The 14,208-nt window shown below is 55.8% G+C and overlaps 1 protein-coding gene across 1 annotated transcript in view; it reads right to left on the bottom strand.

Annotated features, from left to right (window-relative positions):
* Window positions 1-172: 172 nt before the first annotated feature.
* Window positions 173-14,208, bottom strand: part of LOC113957370 (integrin beta-3-like) — a 17,718-nt gene continuing 3,682 nt past the window's right edge. Inside the window, exons 2-10 of the mRNA XM_027664797.1 lie at window positions 12,213-12,298; window positions 7,874-8,066; window positions 5,233-5,485; window positions 4,629-4,791; window positions 3,430-3,591; window positions 3,191-3,286; window positions 2,905-2,994; window positions 2,413-2,547; window positions 173-769 (exon numbers count right to left, since the gene is read on the bottom strand). Of these exons, the coding sequence (XP_027520598.1) occupies window positions 173-769; window positions 2,413-2,547; window positions 2,905-2,994; window positions 3,191-3,286; window positions 3,430-3,591; window positions 4,629-4,791; window positions 5,233-5,485; window positions 7,874-8,066; window positions 12,213-12,298 (1,775 nt within the window). The remainder of the gene's footprint in view (window positions 770-2,412; window positions 2,548-2,904; window positions 2,995-3,190; window positions 3,287-3,429; window positions 3,592-4,628; window positions 4,792-5,232; window positions 5,486-7,873; window positions 8,067-12,212; window positions 12,299-14,208) is intronic.

Genomic DNA, 14,208 nt, shown 5'->3' with positions numbered 1-14,208 from the left:
AATATATAATATATAATATATAATATATAATATATAATGAATAATAAATAATAATAATGAATTCATTTTATATAAATAGTCTCATTTTGCCAGCCATTAAAACCTGGTGGACAAAAGCAGCTCGGTGACACCTCTGCAATTCCTTAAATTTAAACCATTGCCATAATCCGAGCTAAGACTGGGTGCAGCTGGATCCAGACTCCTCTGTGAGAAGGGGTTTAGAAAGCCAGGGAGTCCTTTCTGCGCCTCGACGGCGGGGCTTTTTAAATAAACTTCGTGTAACATTTATCAAACCCCGCGGCAGCGGGTCCCTCCCAGCCCGCCGGTGCCGGCACTCACCCGAGCACATGTGGCCCTTGAAGCGGACGCAGGAGAAGTCGTCGCACTCGCAGTACTTGCCGCTGACCTTGCCGAAGTCGCTGCTGTGGCACACGCACTGCCCGCAGATGCACTCCCCGCGCTGGCTGCACAGCGGCTGGCCCGGCCGGGGGCTGCAGTTGTCCTGCTGCGAGGGGTTGTACTCCTCCTCCGAGCACTCGCAGTGCGAGCCCAGGCGCCCCGCGTTGCAGCGGCACACCCCGCACTCCAGGCTGCCGTTGCCGCGGCTGCAGGACGGGCTGCGGGGCTCGGCGCGGCTCTCGCAGGAGCAGTCGCAGTCGAAGTTCACCTCCACGCTCAGGCTGTCCTTGAAGCCCACGGGTTTGATGGTGAAGGATTTCTGCCGCTCCTGGGGGCAGCCCCGCACCTTGGCCTCGATGCTGAAGCTCACCTGGAGGGCAGAGGGGCGTGGCTGGGTGTCAGTGCCACCGGGGTTGGGGTACCTGCTCCAGGCCATGCTCAAGCTTGAAGAGCTCAGAATTGGGACCCACCAGCTCACTTTGGGCTCATCAAAGCTGTCCCAGCACGGTACTGACAGGTACAATACAGGTGTTGGGGTACCTGCTCCAGGCCATGCTCAAGCATTTCAGGCACTCAGCAATAGGACAAGGGGGCACGGGCTTAAGCTCCGCCAGGGGAAATTTAAGTTGGATATCAGGAGAAAATTCTTTACAGAGAGAATAATCAGGCGTTGGAATGGGCTGCCCAGAGAGGTGGCGGATTCACCATCCCTGGAGACTTTTAAACGCAGATTGGATGTGGCACTGAGTGCCATGATCTAGTAAATGGACTGGATTTGGACCACGGGTTGGACTTGATGATCTCAGAGGTCTTTTCCAACCCAATCGATTCTATGATTCTATGATTCTAAGCTTGAGGAGCTCAGAAATAGGGTCTACCAGCTCACTTTGGGCTCATCAAAGCTGTCCCAGCACGGTACTGACAGGTACAATACAGGTGTTGGGGTACCTGCTCCAGACCGTGCCCAAGCTTGATGTGATAAATTAATAATTGTGATTGGTGAAACAAATGGGTGATTACATCAAAATAAAACAAACGGATTGCAAAACTTAATTACACCCCCATAAAGAAATAAAACAGACCCTTACAAGGTCAAGGGGCCCTAAACCTCCCTACTGTCCTAAAAATAAAATACGGTCTTTTAGGTGCCTGTTCATCCAAGAATGCATGAATTATGACTGGTTGTAGAGATAACCCTTTTAGCTTTAGCTGTAAGAAAACCCATATATTAAATACTTAGCAAAAACCTGTAGAATGTATATGTATATGTATATAATATAATTAATATGCATGAAGTAGCTAAGATAAATACTAAATGTACCCTGTAGTAGGCGTGCAGATTTGGGAAACTGGTCCCCATTTCTGTCACCCAGCCAGCTGCTTGCTTTTACCATATAATAAACTCTCATTCAAAAACTTATAGAAACTTGAGACTTTGTTTATCACATCGAGGAGCTCACAAATAGGGTCTACCAGGTCTCTTTGGGCTTATCAAAGCTGTCCCAGCACGGTTTGAGCCAGGGCACCTGCTCTGCTACAATAACCAGGCAAATTTTTAGATTGGATATTAACAAAAATTGTTCACTGAAAGATTGGTCAAGCATCGGAACAGGCTGCCCAGGGAAGTGGTGGAGTCACTGTCCTTGGAAGTGTGCAAGAAATGTGTAGATGTGCTCAGGGACATGGTTTAGTGGACCTGGCACTGCTGGGTTAGTGGCTGGACTCAATCTTAGAGGTCTTTTAGAATCTGAACAATTCCAGGATCCCATGCACTGTGGGCAGCAGCCTGGGCTGAGGTACAGGACCTCAGGGTTGGCATCCAGGAGGTTCCAAACATTTTCCTGCTTGCACCCACCCCACTGGACCCTCTCTCTCCACTGCCGAGATTCCAGGGCCCGTGTCACCGGGGAGGTGGTGGGACAAGCAGGCAGTGTTGGTGCAGAGCATCAGACAATCTGGCAGCACTGCTTTGTAGAGGGGGAGGAAGGCCAAGCCCATGGAGAGGATCCTCACCGTGTCCCCGATCTTGAGCCCCACGCAGGACTTGAGGCCAGGGATGACCTCGTCGTTGAGGCAGGTGGCGTTGAAGGCCAGGGACAGCTCTTCGGGGAGGTCCCGCACCTCCAGCTCCACCTTGGAGCGGATTTTCTAGGCAAGGAGAGAGCAGTGATGAGGACACAGCACTGGGGAGGGCTCAGTCCCAGGGAGGGTCCCCCCCAGCACCACAGGACAGGAGCCAAGTGCTCCAAGTCTCTCTCAAGGCTCGGCTACATCATTCCCTACGTCATTCCCTCGAATGCCTTTGAGGACGGGACGGGGCAGGCAGTGAACACAGTGATCTCCCTTCCCTGCACACATGGGTGGAGACAGATGCTCACAGCTGGGCCAGGGAGGGTGCTCGGGGCTGGGGGAGCTGCCAAATCTGTGAAGGCTGTTTGCAGTGTGAAGCAGGGGCTATTTTGGGAGGCAGAGAGCTCCTGTGGGGCCAACACATCACACACTTACCCCATAGGAGTCCACGATGAGCTGCAGGACGTTGCTGGAGTCTCTGGACAAGGTGCCCACGGTTGTGCCTGGGATCAGCTCACTGTAGTTCTGTAGAAATACCACAAACGAGGTCTGTTTGTGATGGGTGACTGTGTCATGGCTGGGTCAAACCCCACCCAGGCACACAGGAGCTTCCCAGGGAGCTTCAGTGGGACAGGAGACCACCAAGCCATCTCCAGCCACCCATGGCTGGCTCCTGGGGACCCTCCAGCCCCCCAAAATGTGTCTGCACAGCAGCTGGTACCTGGTAGAGGCCAACAACTGTATCTGTCACAGCAAAGATCAAGTTGATGTTCTTCTGTGAGAGTTTCTCAGTCATCAGGCCCAGAGAGGGATAATCCTGGGGGAGAGGAGAGGTTATTCCCTAGGGACATGTACCTCCACCACCCGGCTCTCCAGCCCTGGCTGGACCACCTTTCCCATCCCATGGGGACCCAACAGGAGCTCTGGGCTCCACAACCCCACGCCTGGGCCAGGATTTACCAGTGTGGTGCTGGCAGAGTAGAAATTATCCTTGCCAATGTGGCACTGGGCATCGTTGGGCTGCACGATGCCGGCCAGCCGCCCGTCCAGGGCGATGTGGGTCTTGGCGTCCGTGGTGAAGACGAGCAGGTGGGAAGCATCATTCCTCCAGCCAATCTTCTCCTGGGGTGAAAGGAGCTCCCAGTTATGTGGCAGCACCCTGTGCCAGGGCCCCACTGCTGCCTTTGTGCCACCCCGGGGCGTGACTTGGCCATGAGGACCAACCAACGGCAGAAGGAATGCAGGGAGTTGCTCCCCCAGGGAAGTGCTGTGGGCATGTGGGGGCTGGCAGGGGGCAGGGGCTGCTTGTACAGGTGAAAGATGGGTTTTATTAAGGAAGATATCAAGCTATTAGAGAGTGTCCAAAGGAGGGCAACGAAGATGGGGAAGGGCCTTGATTTGAAGCCGTGTGAGGACACTGAGGGCACTTGGTGTGTTCAGCTGGGGCAGAGGAGACTGAGGGGAGACCTCACTGCAGTTCCAATTCCTGGGGAGGGGCAGGGACTGAGCTCTGCTCTGTTGGGACCAGGGACAGCACCCAGGGAAGGGCTGGAGCTGTGTCAGGGCAGGGTCAGGTTGGATCTCAGGGAAAGGTTCTTCCCCCAGAGGGTGGTTGGCACTGCCCAGGCTCCCCAGGGCAGTGGGCACAGCACCAGGGCTGCCAGAGCTCCAGGAGGGTTTGGACAGTGCTCTGAAGGACAGGGTGGAATTGTAGGGGAATCTTTGCAGGGCCAGGAGTTGGACTGGATGATCCTTGTGGGTCCCTCCCAAGTAGCATATTTTGTGATTCTGTGATTAATTTGCCAGTGTTAATCAAGGTGTTTAATGACTGATGTAATACAACCCCTCCAGCAAAATCAAGGTGCAGGCACAGGAGCTGTTGTCCCTTTTGGGCTGGTCACTGCAGAGCTGACATGGGATCATCATCCATTCCCAATCACCTCCTCTGCTCCTCTCTCCTACCAGGACCACTGAAGGTCCTGCTCTTCCCTTGCCTTGACTACTGGGCTGGAAATGCCCTGGTTGAATGCTCACCCTCTCCAGAGCCGAGTGGCACAGCAGCTCAACAAGGCTCATGATCCTGTCCTAGAGGGGTTGGGTGGTCTCTGCCCACGCTGGTGACCCTGCCCCAGCCCCAGCCAGGCCTTCTTGCCCCTCACCTCACACACGGTGGCCTGGATGATGGCATCGAAGCCGCCCTCGGGCGCGTCGCGGTTCCGGGACACGCTTTGCTTCCGCACCTCCTCGTTGAACCGGGTCACCTCGTCCGTGAGCGACAGCACGTGCTTGTACCCGAACATGGGCAGGCAGGTCTCACCGATCCTGGGGGGGGACAACAGTCACAGGGCTCTGCCAGCTCCCATCCCTGCCCTGCAGCCATCCCGTGTCCCACGGTCCTGTCCAGGATGTGCTGGAGAGGGCACATCCAGAGGCCGGTGAAGGACCTTCTAAAAAATCAACCTAGAGGTGCTGGGCTCAGGGCAGCTCCCAGCCTCAGACCTGCTGGGATTTTTAGGAGTCATTTGCTTCGAGCCTCAACATTTCTCATAAAAAACTGGTGTAAAATTGCTCCCTTAAGGACTTCCCAGTGACAATGACAGTTCCAGTTTAGACCTGCTCCTCCTCCCTGGGCCAGCAGAACACCCTGTGCAGCAAGGTCTGAACCCTGCCCGGAATCAGGCACTGGGATGGATTTCCAGCCACATTCCAGTGATGTCTCATCAACTTCTGGCCCTCCCGAGACTCCCTCAACCCGGGACTCACTCATAGCAAGGGTTCTCCACGGCTTCTGGAGGAGAGATGTACATGTAGGGGGAGATGGGCTTGTCCACGAAGGCCCCGAAGCCGATGCGGAGGTTGCTGGTGAGCTTGCGCATCTCGCTGGCCAGCTTCGTGCCCAGGTTCTGGATGTTCCTCAGGTCGTCCTTCATGGAGTTGGACAGGTCCATCAGGTAGTAGATGTCCACAGGGTAGTCTTCCACCTGACGCACTTGGACACGGAAGACCTGGGAGTCGTCTGGAATGTGACGGGGCAGCAGAGTGAGAGCTCCTCTCCTGGGAGGAGCAGGGGGGGCTCGCCACAGGATTAGGGAGAAAGTCACCCTGCAGGGTCAGCAGGAACCCAGGGGATGGTTAAAAGCTGCTGGGAGGAGAACATCACCCTTAGACAGACACAGAGGGGCAAAGCCCTTAGTCAGGTGCTCGCACAGGAGATGTTCTGTGCACCCTTGGAAGTGTCCAAGGCCTGGTTGGACGGGGCTTGGAGCAACCTGGTCCAGTGGAAGGTGTCCCTGCCCATGGCAGGGGGTGGAATGAGATGAGCTTTAAGGTCCTTTCCAACCAAAACCGTTTTAGGATTCTATGACAGATGTGTCTGCATTCCATGGCTCCTGTTCTCCAAACCTCTCAGTACCAGGATGTGAGCAGATCCTCCTGCCCAGGGCTGACCCCCCAGCACAGCAGGTCTGGCAGGGACCACAAGGGGACTGCAAGGCTGCTTTTCTGAGCTCCCAGGGACTCTGAGCATCTCCCGAGGCCTCCCCCATCCCTCTCCCCTTGGCTCCTCCCAGCTCCTACTGGGAAATTTTTGGTGCAACATTTTCCATTGAAACAAAACCTTCCTCAGACAGATCCTTCTGGGGATCAGGCCAATTTTGATGACTTTGGCACTTAAAAAAAAAAAAGAAGCTGAAAATGCCTTGAGTTGACCTTTTCTTTCAGCCTTTTTAAGAGACAAAGGTTCTTTCTTCTGGTCCTTGAAACGGCTTCTTTGAAAGGTAAGCCAGGGCACAGCTGCAGCCTTGTCTGAACACCTCAAACATTGAGGGAAAAAAGCTTTAGTTGAGCTTAAATTGTTGCTGTTTTCACATTTCCATGTAAACCCATACATCATGTTCTTTCAGGATGGAGGAAGTTTCAAAAACTACGAGAGCCCAAAGAGCTCCATCCCCCCTCCAGCTGTGCTGGGACCCCAAACAGAGCCAGAGGTCCCATCTTTCTGCTCAGATAGCAGCTGTTTGTCCTTGTTGAGCTGAAGCCATGAGCACACTCAGGTTGTGGGACATGAGCTGTGACTTGTCCTGCTTGTATCCTTCATGATCTGGTCTTGGTTCAGGAGTCAAGGCCGATGACTCATTCCAAACCCTCTTGGTTGGGCAGAGATGGTATCAAGCTGGGTTTTCTCCCAGGAAACAGGAATTTACAGGGATTTACTCTCCCGAGCAACACACCCACCCCCCTCCTGCCAAATACCTTTAGACTTAAATAGAACAAGGGCCACTGAGCAGCTCCATGTCCCCACACAGTGGGGACATTTCTGTCGTTCAGATGGGTCAGGAATCCTCCTGGCCAGGCCCAGGGATGTGCCACGTGCTATCAGCCACTGACATCCAACCCCAGGGCTTTAATGAGCACAAGGAACCAAAATTGTTCCTGCTGAGACTGGCAGAGTGACCCGTGAGGGGATGTCTGGGGCAGAGCAGGCGATGGCACCGCTCGCTCCATGTTCCCCTATCGGGGTTGACAGAGAACCTGGCAGCAGCCTGGCAATTAGTGATGAGGAATGTAAACAACTCTAAGGAAATATTTACTGTAATGCCGGATGGAACAAACGTAATGCAGCCCAGACCAAAGGTCACCAATCAAAATGTGCATAATATCACCAATGACAGCGTGCACAGTGTCTTCAGTGTCACCAATGAGAGTGTGTGCAGTGTCTTCTGGATTACCAATGTATGTACTGTGTTTTATGCTTGAGACTTTTGACCAATTGTGTTGTGGCACAATAGTGTACAAAGAGTATAAAAGAGCAATTGAGAGCAATAAACAGCTTCCTGATCACCTTACACCTGGGCTAGGTCTGATATCTATGTCGCTTTGGCCGTTCTGACTTTACCAGCGACATTCCCCGAACCGGTTCTGTGAGCTCGGGCGAGTGACGCCCGTTAGCTTTGCCTCCTGCTTGGCATCCTCGAAACTCCTGGCTGCTGGCAGAGGACCAGAGCAGTTAATTGGCTCCAGCCTGCCTGGCTGAAGGGAGCCAGGGAAATTACAGGACCTCTTGGCAGCCCAGCCCTGCCAGCTGCTCGTTAGACACGAGCCGACTTCCACCCAGGAATTCCGAGCGCAGCGGCAGCGCCTCGGATCCAAACGGCTTTTTGTTGAAGTCACATCCAGTCCTGCCCCTTGGGCACATCAGGCTTGAGGCAAGAGACTGAACGCAGCAAGCAGCTTGCAGGCTGCCCACCAGGGATGTTCTGGAGGGTTCAGTGCAGCCCCAGCCTGGCCTTGCCCCCACAAGACCCCCTTGGCCGGCGAGGCGGAGCCGTGGCTCTGTCACTGCCTGAGCCCTTTGGGTTATTCCCACTGCATCCCCCCCTTCCCACAGCAGCCTGGGGGCTCTTACCCGGCCGCAGGTTCAGCCGAATTCTCTGAGGGCTCATCTGGGTGGTGGTGGCCCCCCCTGAGCCCTTGTTGCTGAGGGGTCTGTCCTCCAGGATGGTGACACTGCTGCTGGGGGACTCGATGTGCTCCTGCCCGCAGCCGTTGTGCAGCAGGTTGGCACGGAGGTCACAGCGAGGGGATGACTGTGCCCAGACCTGGGGGAGAGGGACACGGTCAGGAACCAGCTCCCCACAGCTGGGAGAAGGAAAACCACCCCCCTTTTCCCTGGAGAGCTTTATCACACCTCATGCCAGACCAGGACCGGAGGGGTTTTGGGGCTCACGGTCTGTGCTCAAGGGAGGTGGCAGACAGAGGGGATTTGAGATCAGCACGTCCTGCCAGGACCCAAAGCAGGAGCTCAGCAACCCCTGCCAAGGAGTGATGGATAACACAGCCCTGCCAACCCCCTCCTGGCTCCTGGCAGCTGGAGCCTCACGTTTGGGTTCTGGCAGAGCTGAAAGGAAAGCCTGTCTCTGTGGGATGGCTGGAGGAGGGTGTGGTGGGATGTGAACAGGGGCAGGCTGGGACTTTTTTAAATTACTTGTTGCTTTGGCAAAAGACAAATCACCTTTTCCCTCCATTTTCTCCACACGTGCCCTCAGGAATCCTGCCGTGAGCAAGGAATGGGCCCTCTGTGGGTGAGCCCAGTGCAGGGAGCAGTGCTCAGTTCTTGCCCAGGAGTGGATCAGGCTTATCTCCAGCTCCCCAGCTTCCTGCCGGATGGAGCTGACCGGGAAAGGAGCACCAAAAAAGGAGTGAAAGAGTGAACAGGCACCGGGGTGTGGGAGAAGCCGTCAAGGGCCCGTCAGGGGCAGGAAGCACAAAGTGTGGAGTCACTGCGGGCTCCAGCCCTGTCCCTCCTTTCCTAGAAAGCCCCCGGCTCCCTGCCCTTATCACCACACATTCAGAAGGGTTCACGTCCCTTCAGTTTCTCATGGAGACAAATATGGGAAGAATTTCTCTCCCCCCATCACTGCCGGGATCTGCTGTGACATGTTCCTGCTCAGGCAGTGTCCACCCTCCTCCCCAGAGGGATTTTCCATCTGTCTCCCACAGCCCAAGCCTTTCTACATCGGAGTCCTACAGCAGAGGACCAGCACAGCCTCTCCCTGCAGCAAAGGGAGGTGGCACAAGTCCTTGTGGGGCTGGTCCAGGGATGCTGGATCCCAGTTCTGAGTCTCACGGTGCTGGAGAGGTTCCCATCCAGGATATCCTCTGCCCTGGGTTCAAGTTGATTGAACCCAGGGATGAATTTGCAAACAAGAAAAAGAATGCAATGGTGTCAGGAGGCCCTGGCTGGCCCATGGCCCTCTGGAAGCAGGGACAGCCAAGGAATACATCAGCAGGCGTGTTCCTCCCCCACAGCCTCCCGATCCCACTGGATCGCTGCTGACGGGGAGGAGGACGAGTCATCCCTCCAAATTAGCTCCCTTGCACCCACCCACCCCACAGGCTCACCCCACGGGGCTCCTGCTGTGGGAAGAGGTGGCTGGTTCACTCCAGATCCCATCAATCATCACGTACATTCCTGTCCCAGGAAGGGAAATTGCTGGAAAAATGTGTGGGTGAAAAGCAGGCTGGGCAGGTGGGGTTTATCCATGGCACTGGGGGATACCTGGAGATCCCAGGGAGTTCCCAGGACCTCAAAGGCCACGTGGCATCTTGTGGGATTAGCAGCACCATTCCTGCTGTGAGATTCCCATGGAGAAGCTGTTTAACCCCAGGACTGCATCCTTCTCCTTTCCTTGGAGCCCTGGATACTGAGGTTGGCTCAGGACTCACAGGAGCCTCCCCAGCAACAAAACCACTGCAAAAGGTGAAGGAAAACATTCCTGTGCCATCCAAGGGGTATTTGGCTATGAGGCTCTGGCAGCTCCCAGTCTACTTTTGACCCCAGTCTCTGCCACCTTGCTGACTCAGCACTTTGGGCACAGCCCCAGGTGGGAACAACCTGGGGCAGCCAAGGCCTGCTGGTGACAAACACATAATGCAAGGACTTCACCTGTGATAAATCCTTCTTCTCCATCAGCACAGCCCTGATGGCATCAGCTCCTTAGGGCAGAAATGTGGGGGGATGTGTTCCCAGCCCTCCATCCCAGCCTTCCCACAGCCCTTCCCAGAGATGCTCCCCAGCCCCACCTGCCCTCTGTCCCGCTGCAGGGAGGGAGGATTTAACTCAGGATGGGAAACCTGGTGATTTTATCCCAATTTCTGCCTCCAGAGCCATTAAGTGAGGGCAGGGTCAGGCAGGGCACTGCCAGAGCCAGCTCCATCCCTGCCTTCCCAGGGTGGGAGGCTGTGGAAACTCCCACATCCTCAAGGGATCTCCATTCTCAGCTCTGACACAACCACATGCAGCATCAGCTTCTCTGCAGGAGAGCTCCTGGGAGGGCTCAGAGCACAGATACCTCCCCAAATTAAGCTAAAATCTTCCAGCAGCTTCTCTGAAATCCACCCCTGGTCCAGCCTTGCCTCCACCTTTCCTCCAAGGGAACCAGAATGGGTGACATTTTGGGAGGGTGACGTGCTGGAAGATCTGTCACAATAATCTCCAACGTGTCAGTGTTACAGCTTGGCTGGCTTTTTCCAAAAGCAAAAGTGAGTGGATGAGAGCATCTATTTGTTGGGAAGAGTGGTCAAGGTTTCCAAAAAATAAATAAAACTCAACTCCCCTCTGCATCAGCGCTCGGGGGGGGGGGGGGGGGGGGGGGGAGGGCAGTAATCACAAGAAACCACAATGAAATCCTTCTCTCATCCCAGCCCAGGATGGAGCAGCAATAACTCATCACCCCAGTGAGTGGGAAAGGGCTGCAGCAGGAGCAGGAGCACAACTAAAGGCACTGTCCCTTTAAAAAAAAGGGGGGCTGTGCAGTATCAGAGACCTCCCCCACCCCAGGGAAATTAAACAAACCCGCAGCAAAAACCCTCATTTGCTAAATTAGGACAATGTGGTCCAGATGTTGGGGCAGAGTTGCTGAGCTGAGCTGCACTCCCGGCTCTCCGGGGGCCGGCTCTGGCAGTGGGACGGCTCCCTCGCTGCTGTCACGTCTGTCCACGAGCACAGCTCGCAGCAGCACTGGAAATATTTCCTTTTTTGGAAACCTTTGCTGATCTGGAGGAAAAAAAAAGCTCCATCACAGCCCCCGCTGCAGCGTTAAGACATCAGCCCTGCCCAGTCAGCAGCCGGGAAGGAGGGAGCCCAGCCCAGCCCAGCCCAGCCCAGCCCAGCCCAGCCAGCATTCCCCCTTGGACAGGGGATCCAGAGGGAAGCCAGGCCCTTTATCACCCGGCACATTTCAGACACTCCCCGAGGGAGATAAGAGGGGCACAAACATCTTTATTCACACCACACCCGAGGTCCAGCCCTATCTGATGGGCACAGCAAGCACAGCCATCCCCTCCAGACACACACTGACCCCAAGGCATTGACCACACAGGCATGATCCAACAGCCTTTTCCAGCTTGGATCACTTTTTCCCAGGTCTTCTCCTGGACACCACGGGCACAGCCTCAGCTGGAGGAAGCAGAAAGCAAGGAAAGCCTTGCCAGAGGGGGATCCACCCCGGCTGGATGCCCTGAAGGTTTCATCACCTCTCCCCATCCCAGCCTCACCTCCCTTGGCTCTGCCCTGGAGCTGCTCTTCCATCCCCTTGGGAAACTCCCTCCTCTTACCTAATGGATTAACCTCCAGGGCAGCATTTTTGGAGGGGAGTGTGGCAGATCTCCCAGGCTCTCACCAACCCAAAGTGAGTGATTTGAGAGCCACAGCTCAGCACTCACATCCTCCTTCGCCCAGCAACCCAAACAAGGCACCTTGTCCTCTTCCCTCCTTACTTGCAATGAAAAAAGGCTTTTAAACCCAACCCCATAACTTCTAATCACCATTTTCAATTCCTCCCTCCAATCCCCCTTCCCTTTCCAGCCCTTCCAGCAATTAAGCTCCTTCAGCCAGAGCTTTACAACAGGTTTTCAAGAAGCAAACCAAAAGTAAACTGAGCTTTTACATGCACGTTATTTGAAAGGCAAAGTGATTTCCCAGTGGAAGCAGCATCATTTCCCAGCCAGCTTGAGGCAGCTCCCACCAGCACATGCTTAAGGGGCAGATTTTGGGAGCAGGGCAGGAGTGAAGTGCAGGTCTGAGCCAGGGGGATGTGTTTAGACATGATGGGAACTGGTGGAGATGGAGCCTGGGACTAATCCCACAGCCCAAAGGCTCGTCCCTTCCTACACACCCCTGGTCCTGCTCAGGGATGAGCTTCAGCCCAGCTCAGCCCCCCCAGCTCAGCCCTCCCATTTCTTACCTCGGCAGAGCACCAGGCACAGAGGGGGCTCACAGCCAGGCACTGCTTGCAGGAGTTCACCCCACGGGTGGTGCAGATGTTGCCCCCTGGAACAACAAAACAGAGCAGTCACAGCCTGCAGAGCCCCAACTCAACCCCCTGCCCAAGGCTTGGTGCTCAGCCACCGGCTCCCTGAGCAGCCACAGCCCCCACCAGGGCCCTGCTCTGCCCCCTTTCCCAGCTCCAAACCCTGGGTGTTGCCTCCTCGCCCCTTTCATACCCTGGCACCAGCCGGGCTTCATCCTGCCCAGGGCTGAGCACCATTCCTGCCGTGCCAGCTCCTTAAAGTGCCCCCTCCTCCCTGCAGCATCACTCAGGTGTTGGAGTGAAGCTCCCACTGCTGGTATTTGTGCCCCCCTGCAGACCCCTTGGAGCAGCAGGAGAGGGAAGGGGTGAATTCCCAGGGGTGCAGAGTGGTACCCACAGCCCTACCAGGGATCAGCTGCCTCTTCCCACTGCCCCAACCCAGGGTGGTCAGGGGGTCACCCAGGGCAGGGTGGTCAGGGGGTCATCCAGGGCAAGGTGGTCAGGGGGACACCCAGGGCAGGGTGGTCAGGGGGTCACCCAGGGCAGGGTGGTCAGTGCCACCTTGTGCAGACACTGAACACAGTGACTGGCCTTGGCTCGGGTTCAAACCCAGGGAAAGGAGGGGAGGGAAGGGGCAGGAGTCCAGCAATGTGCTGGGGGTGGTTTGCACCGGTGTCCCAGGCAAAGGCTGGCTCTGCCAGTGACAGTGGGGACTCTGGGAGACACAGGCTGGCAGCAGTCCTGGAGGTCAGAGGCCAGAGAGTCTGTGTGGGGGGACTAGAGTGCCCCAAAGTGCCCCAAAGTGCCCGCAGGGTTCAGGGTCAGGAGGTGGCACAGCCTGGACTGGGCGGCTCTGCGGTTCCAACCGTCGGCAGTGACAAGTGCTGGGGACACGAGTGTCACCCTCAGCTCTTCCTCCCTCCTGGGCACAAGCACCTCGGCAGTTTTAGGGCTCCCTGGGCAGAGCAAACCACAGCCATGTGCCCGCTTGGCCGGGGGACACTGCAGCCCCGGGACCCGGGGGATGCTGGCTGCTCTTCCATCCCCTTGGGAAACTCCCTCCTCTTACCTACTGGATTAACCTCCAGGGCAACATTTTTGGAAGGGAGTGTGGCAGATGTCCCAGGCTCTCACCTACCCAAACTGAGTGATTTGAGAGCCACAGCTCAGCACTCACATCCTCCTTAGCCCAGCAACCCAAACAAGGCACCTTGTCCTCTTCCCCCCTTACTTGCAATGAAAAAAGGCTTTTAAACCCAACCCCATAACTTCTAATCACCATTTTCAATTCCTCCCTCCAATCCCCCTTCCCTTTCCAGCCCTTCCAGCAATTAAGCTCCTTCAGCCAGAGCTTTGCAACAGGTTTTCAAGAAGCAAACCAAAAGTAAACTGTCCCGTGTCCCCACTGTCCCTGCCCAGGGCTGTCCCTGGCAGCGTTTTCCACCACAGGAAATGCAACATAAAACGGAAAGAGGAAACTGTGAAACGATGTCCTCAGGTCTCCGGGCAGAACCACAAACAACGGCCCGTGAGCTCCTGCCTGGGGGCACCCGGGCTGGGCTATGGGGTGCTGGCACAGGCTGTGGTTGTCCTAAAGTCCAGCAGCTGCTTGGGGATGTGCCCCAGGACGTGTCCCGTCACATCTCTGCCACCAACACCCCCAGCTTGTCCCATGCAGGGCACTGAGCTGAAGGCTGAACCCACCTGCCTGGCTCAGCACCAGCCCTGGGGTGGCACCCGTGCCCTGAGCTCTTGCTACCCGGCTCCATGTGGGGATGGGGCAGATTTTAAACGGCCCAAAAGAGTGACAGGTTGGTTCCTGCACCTCAGCAATGTGCCAGCAACAATATCGATCCTGGGGGTGGATGGGGCAGGGAAAGGGGAAGGCAAAGGGCTCTCCAACTGCAGCAGCAACACCAACACCTCCCCC

The sequence above is a fragment of the Corapipo altera genome, unplaced genomic scaffold, assembly GCF_003945725.1.
Source record: "Corapipo altera isolate COAL_440 unplaced genomic scaffold, ASM394572v1 142, whole genome shotgun sequence".
NCBI lineage: Eukaryota > Metazoa > Chordata > Aves > Passeriformes > Pipridae > Corapipo > Corapipo altera.
Note: the sequence above shows the minus strand (reverse complement) of the source record. Positions and strands in the feature narration are given on the sequence as shown.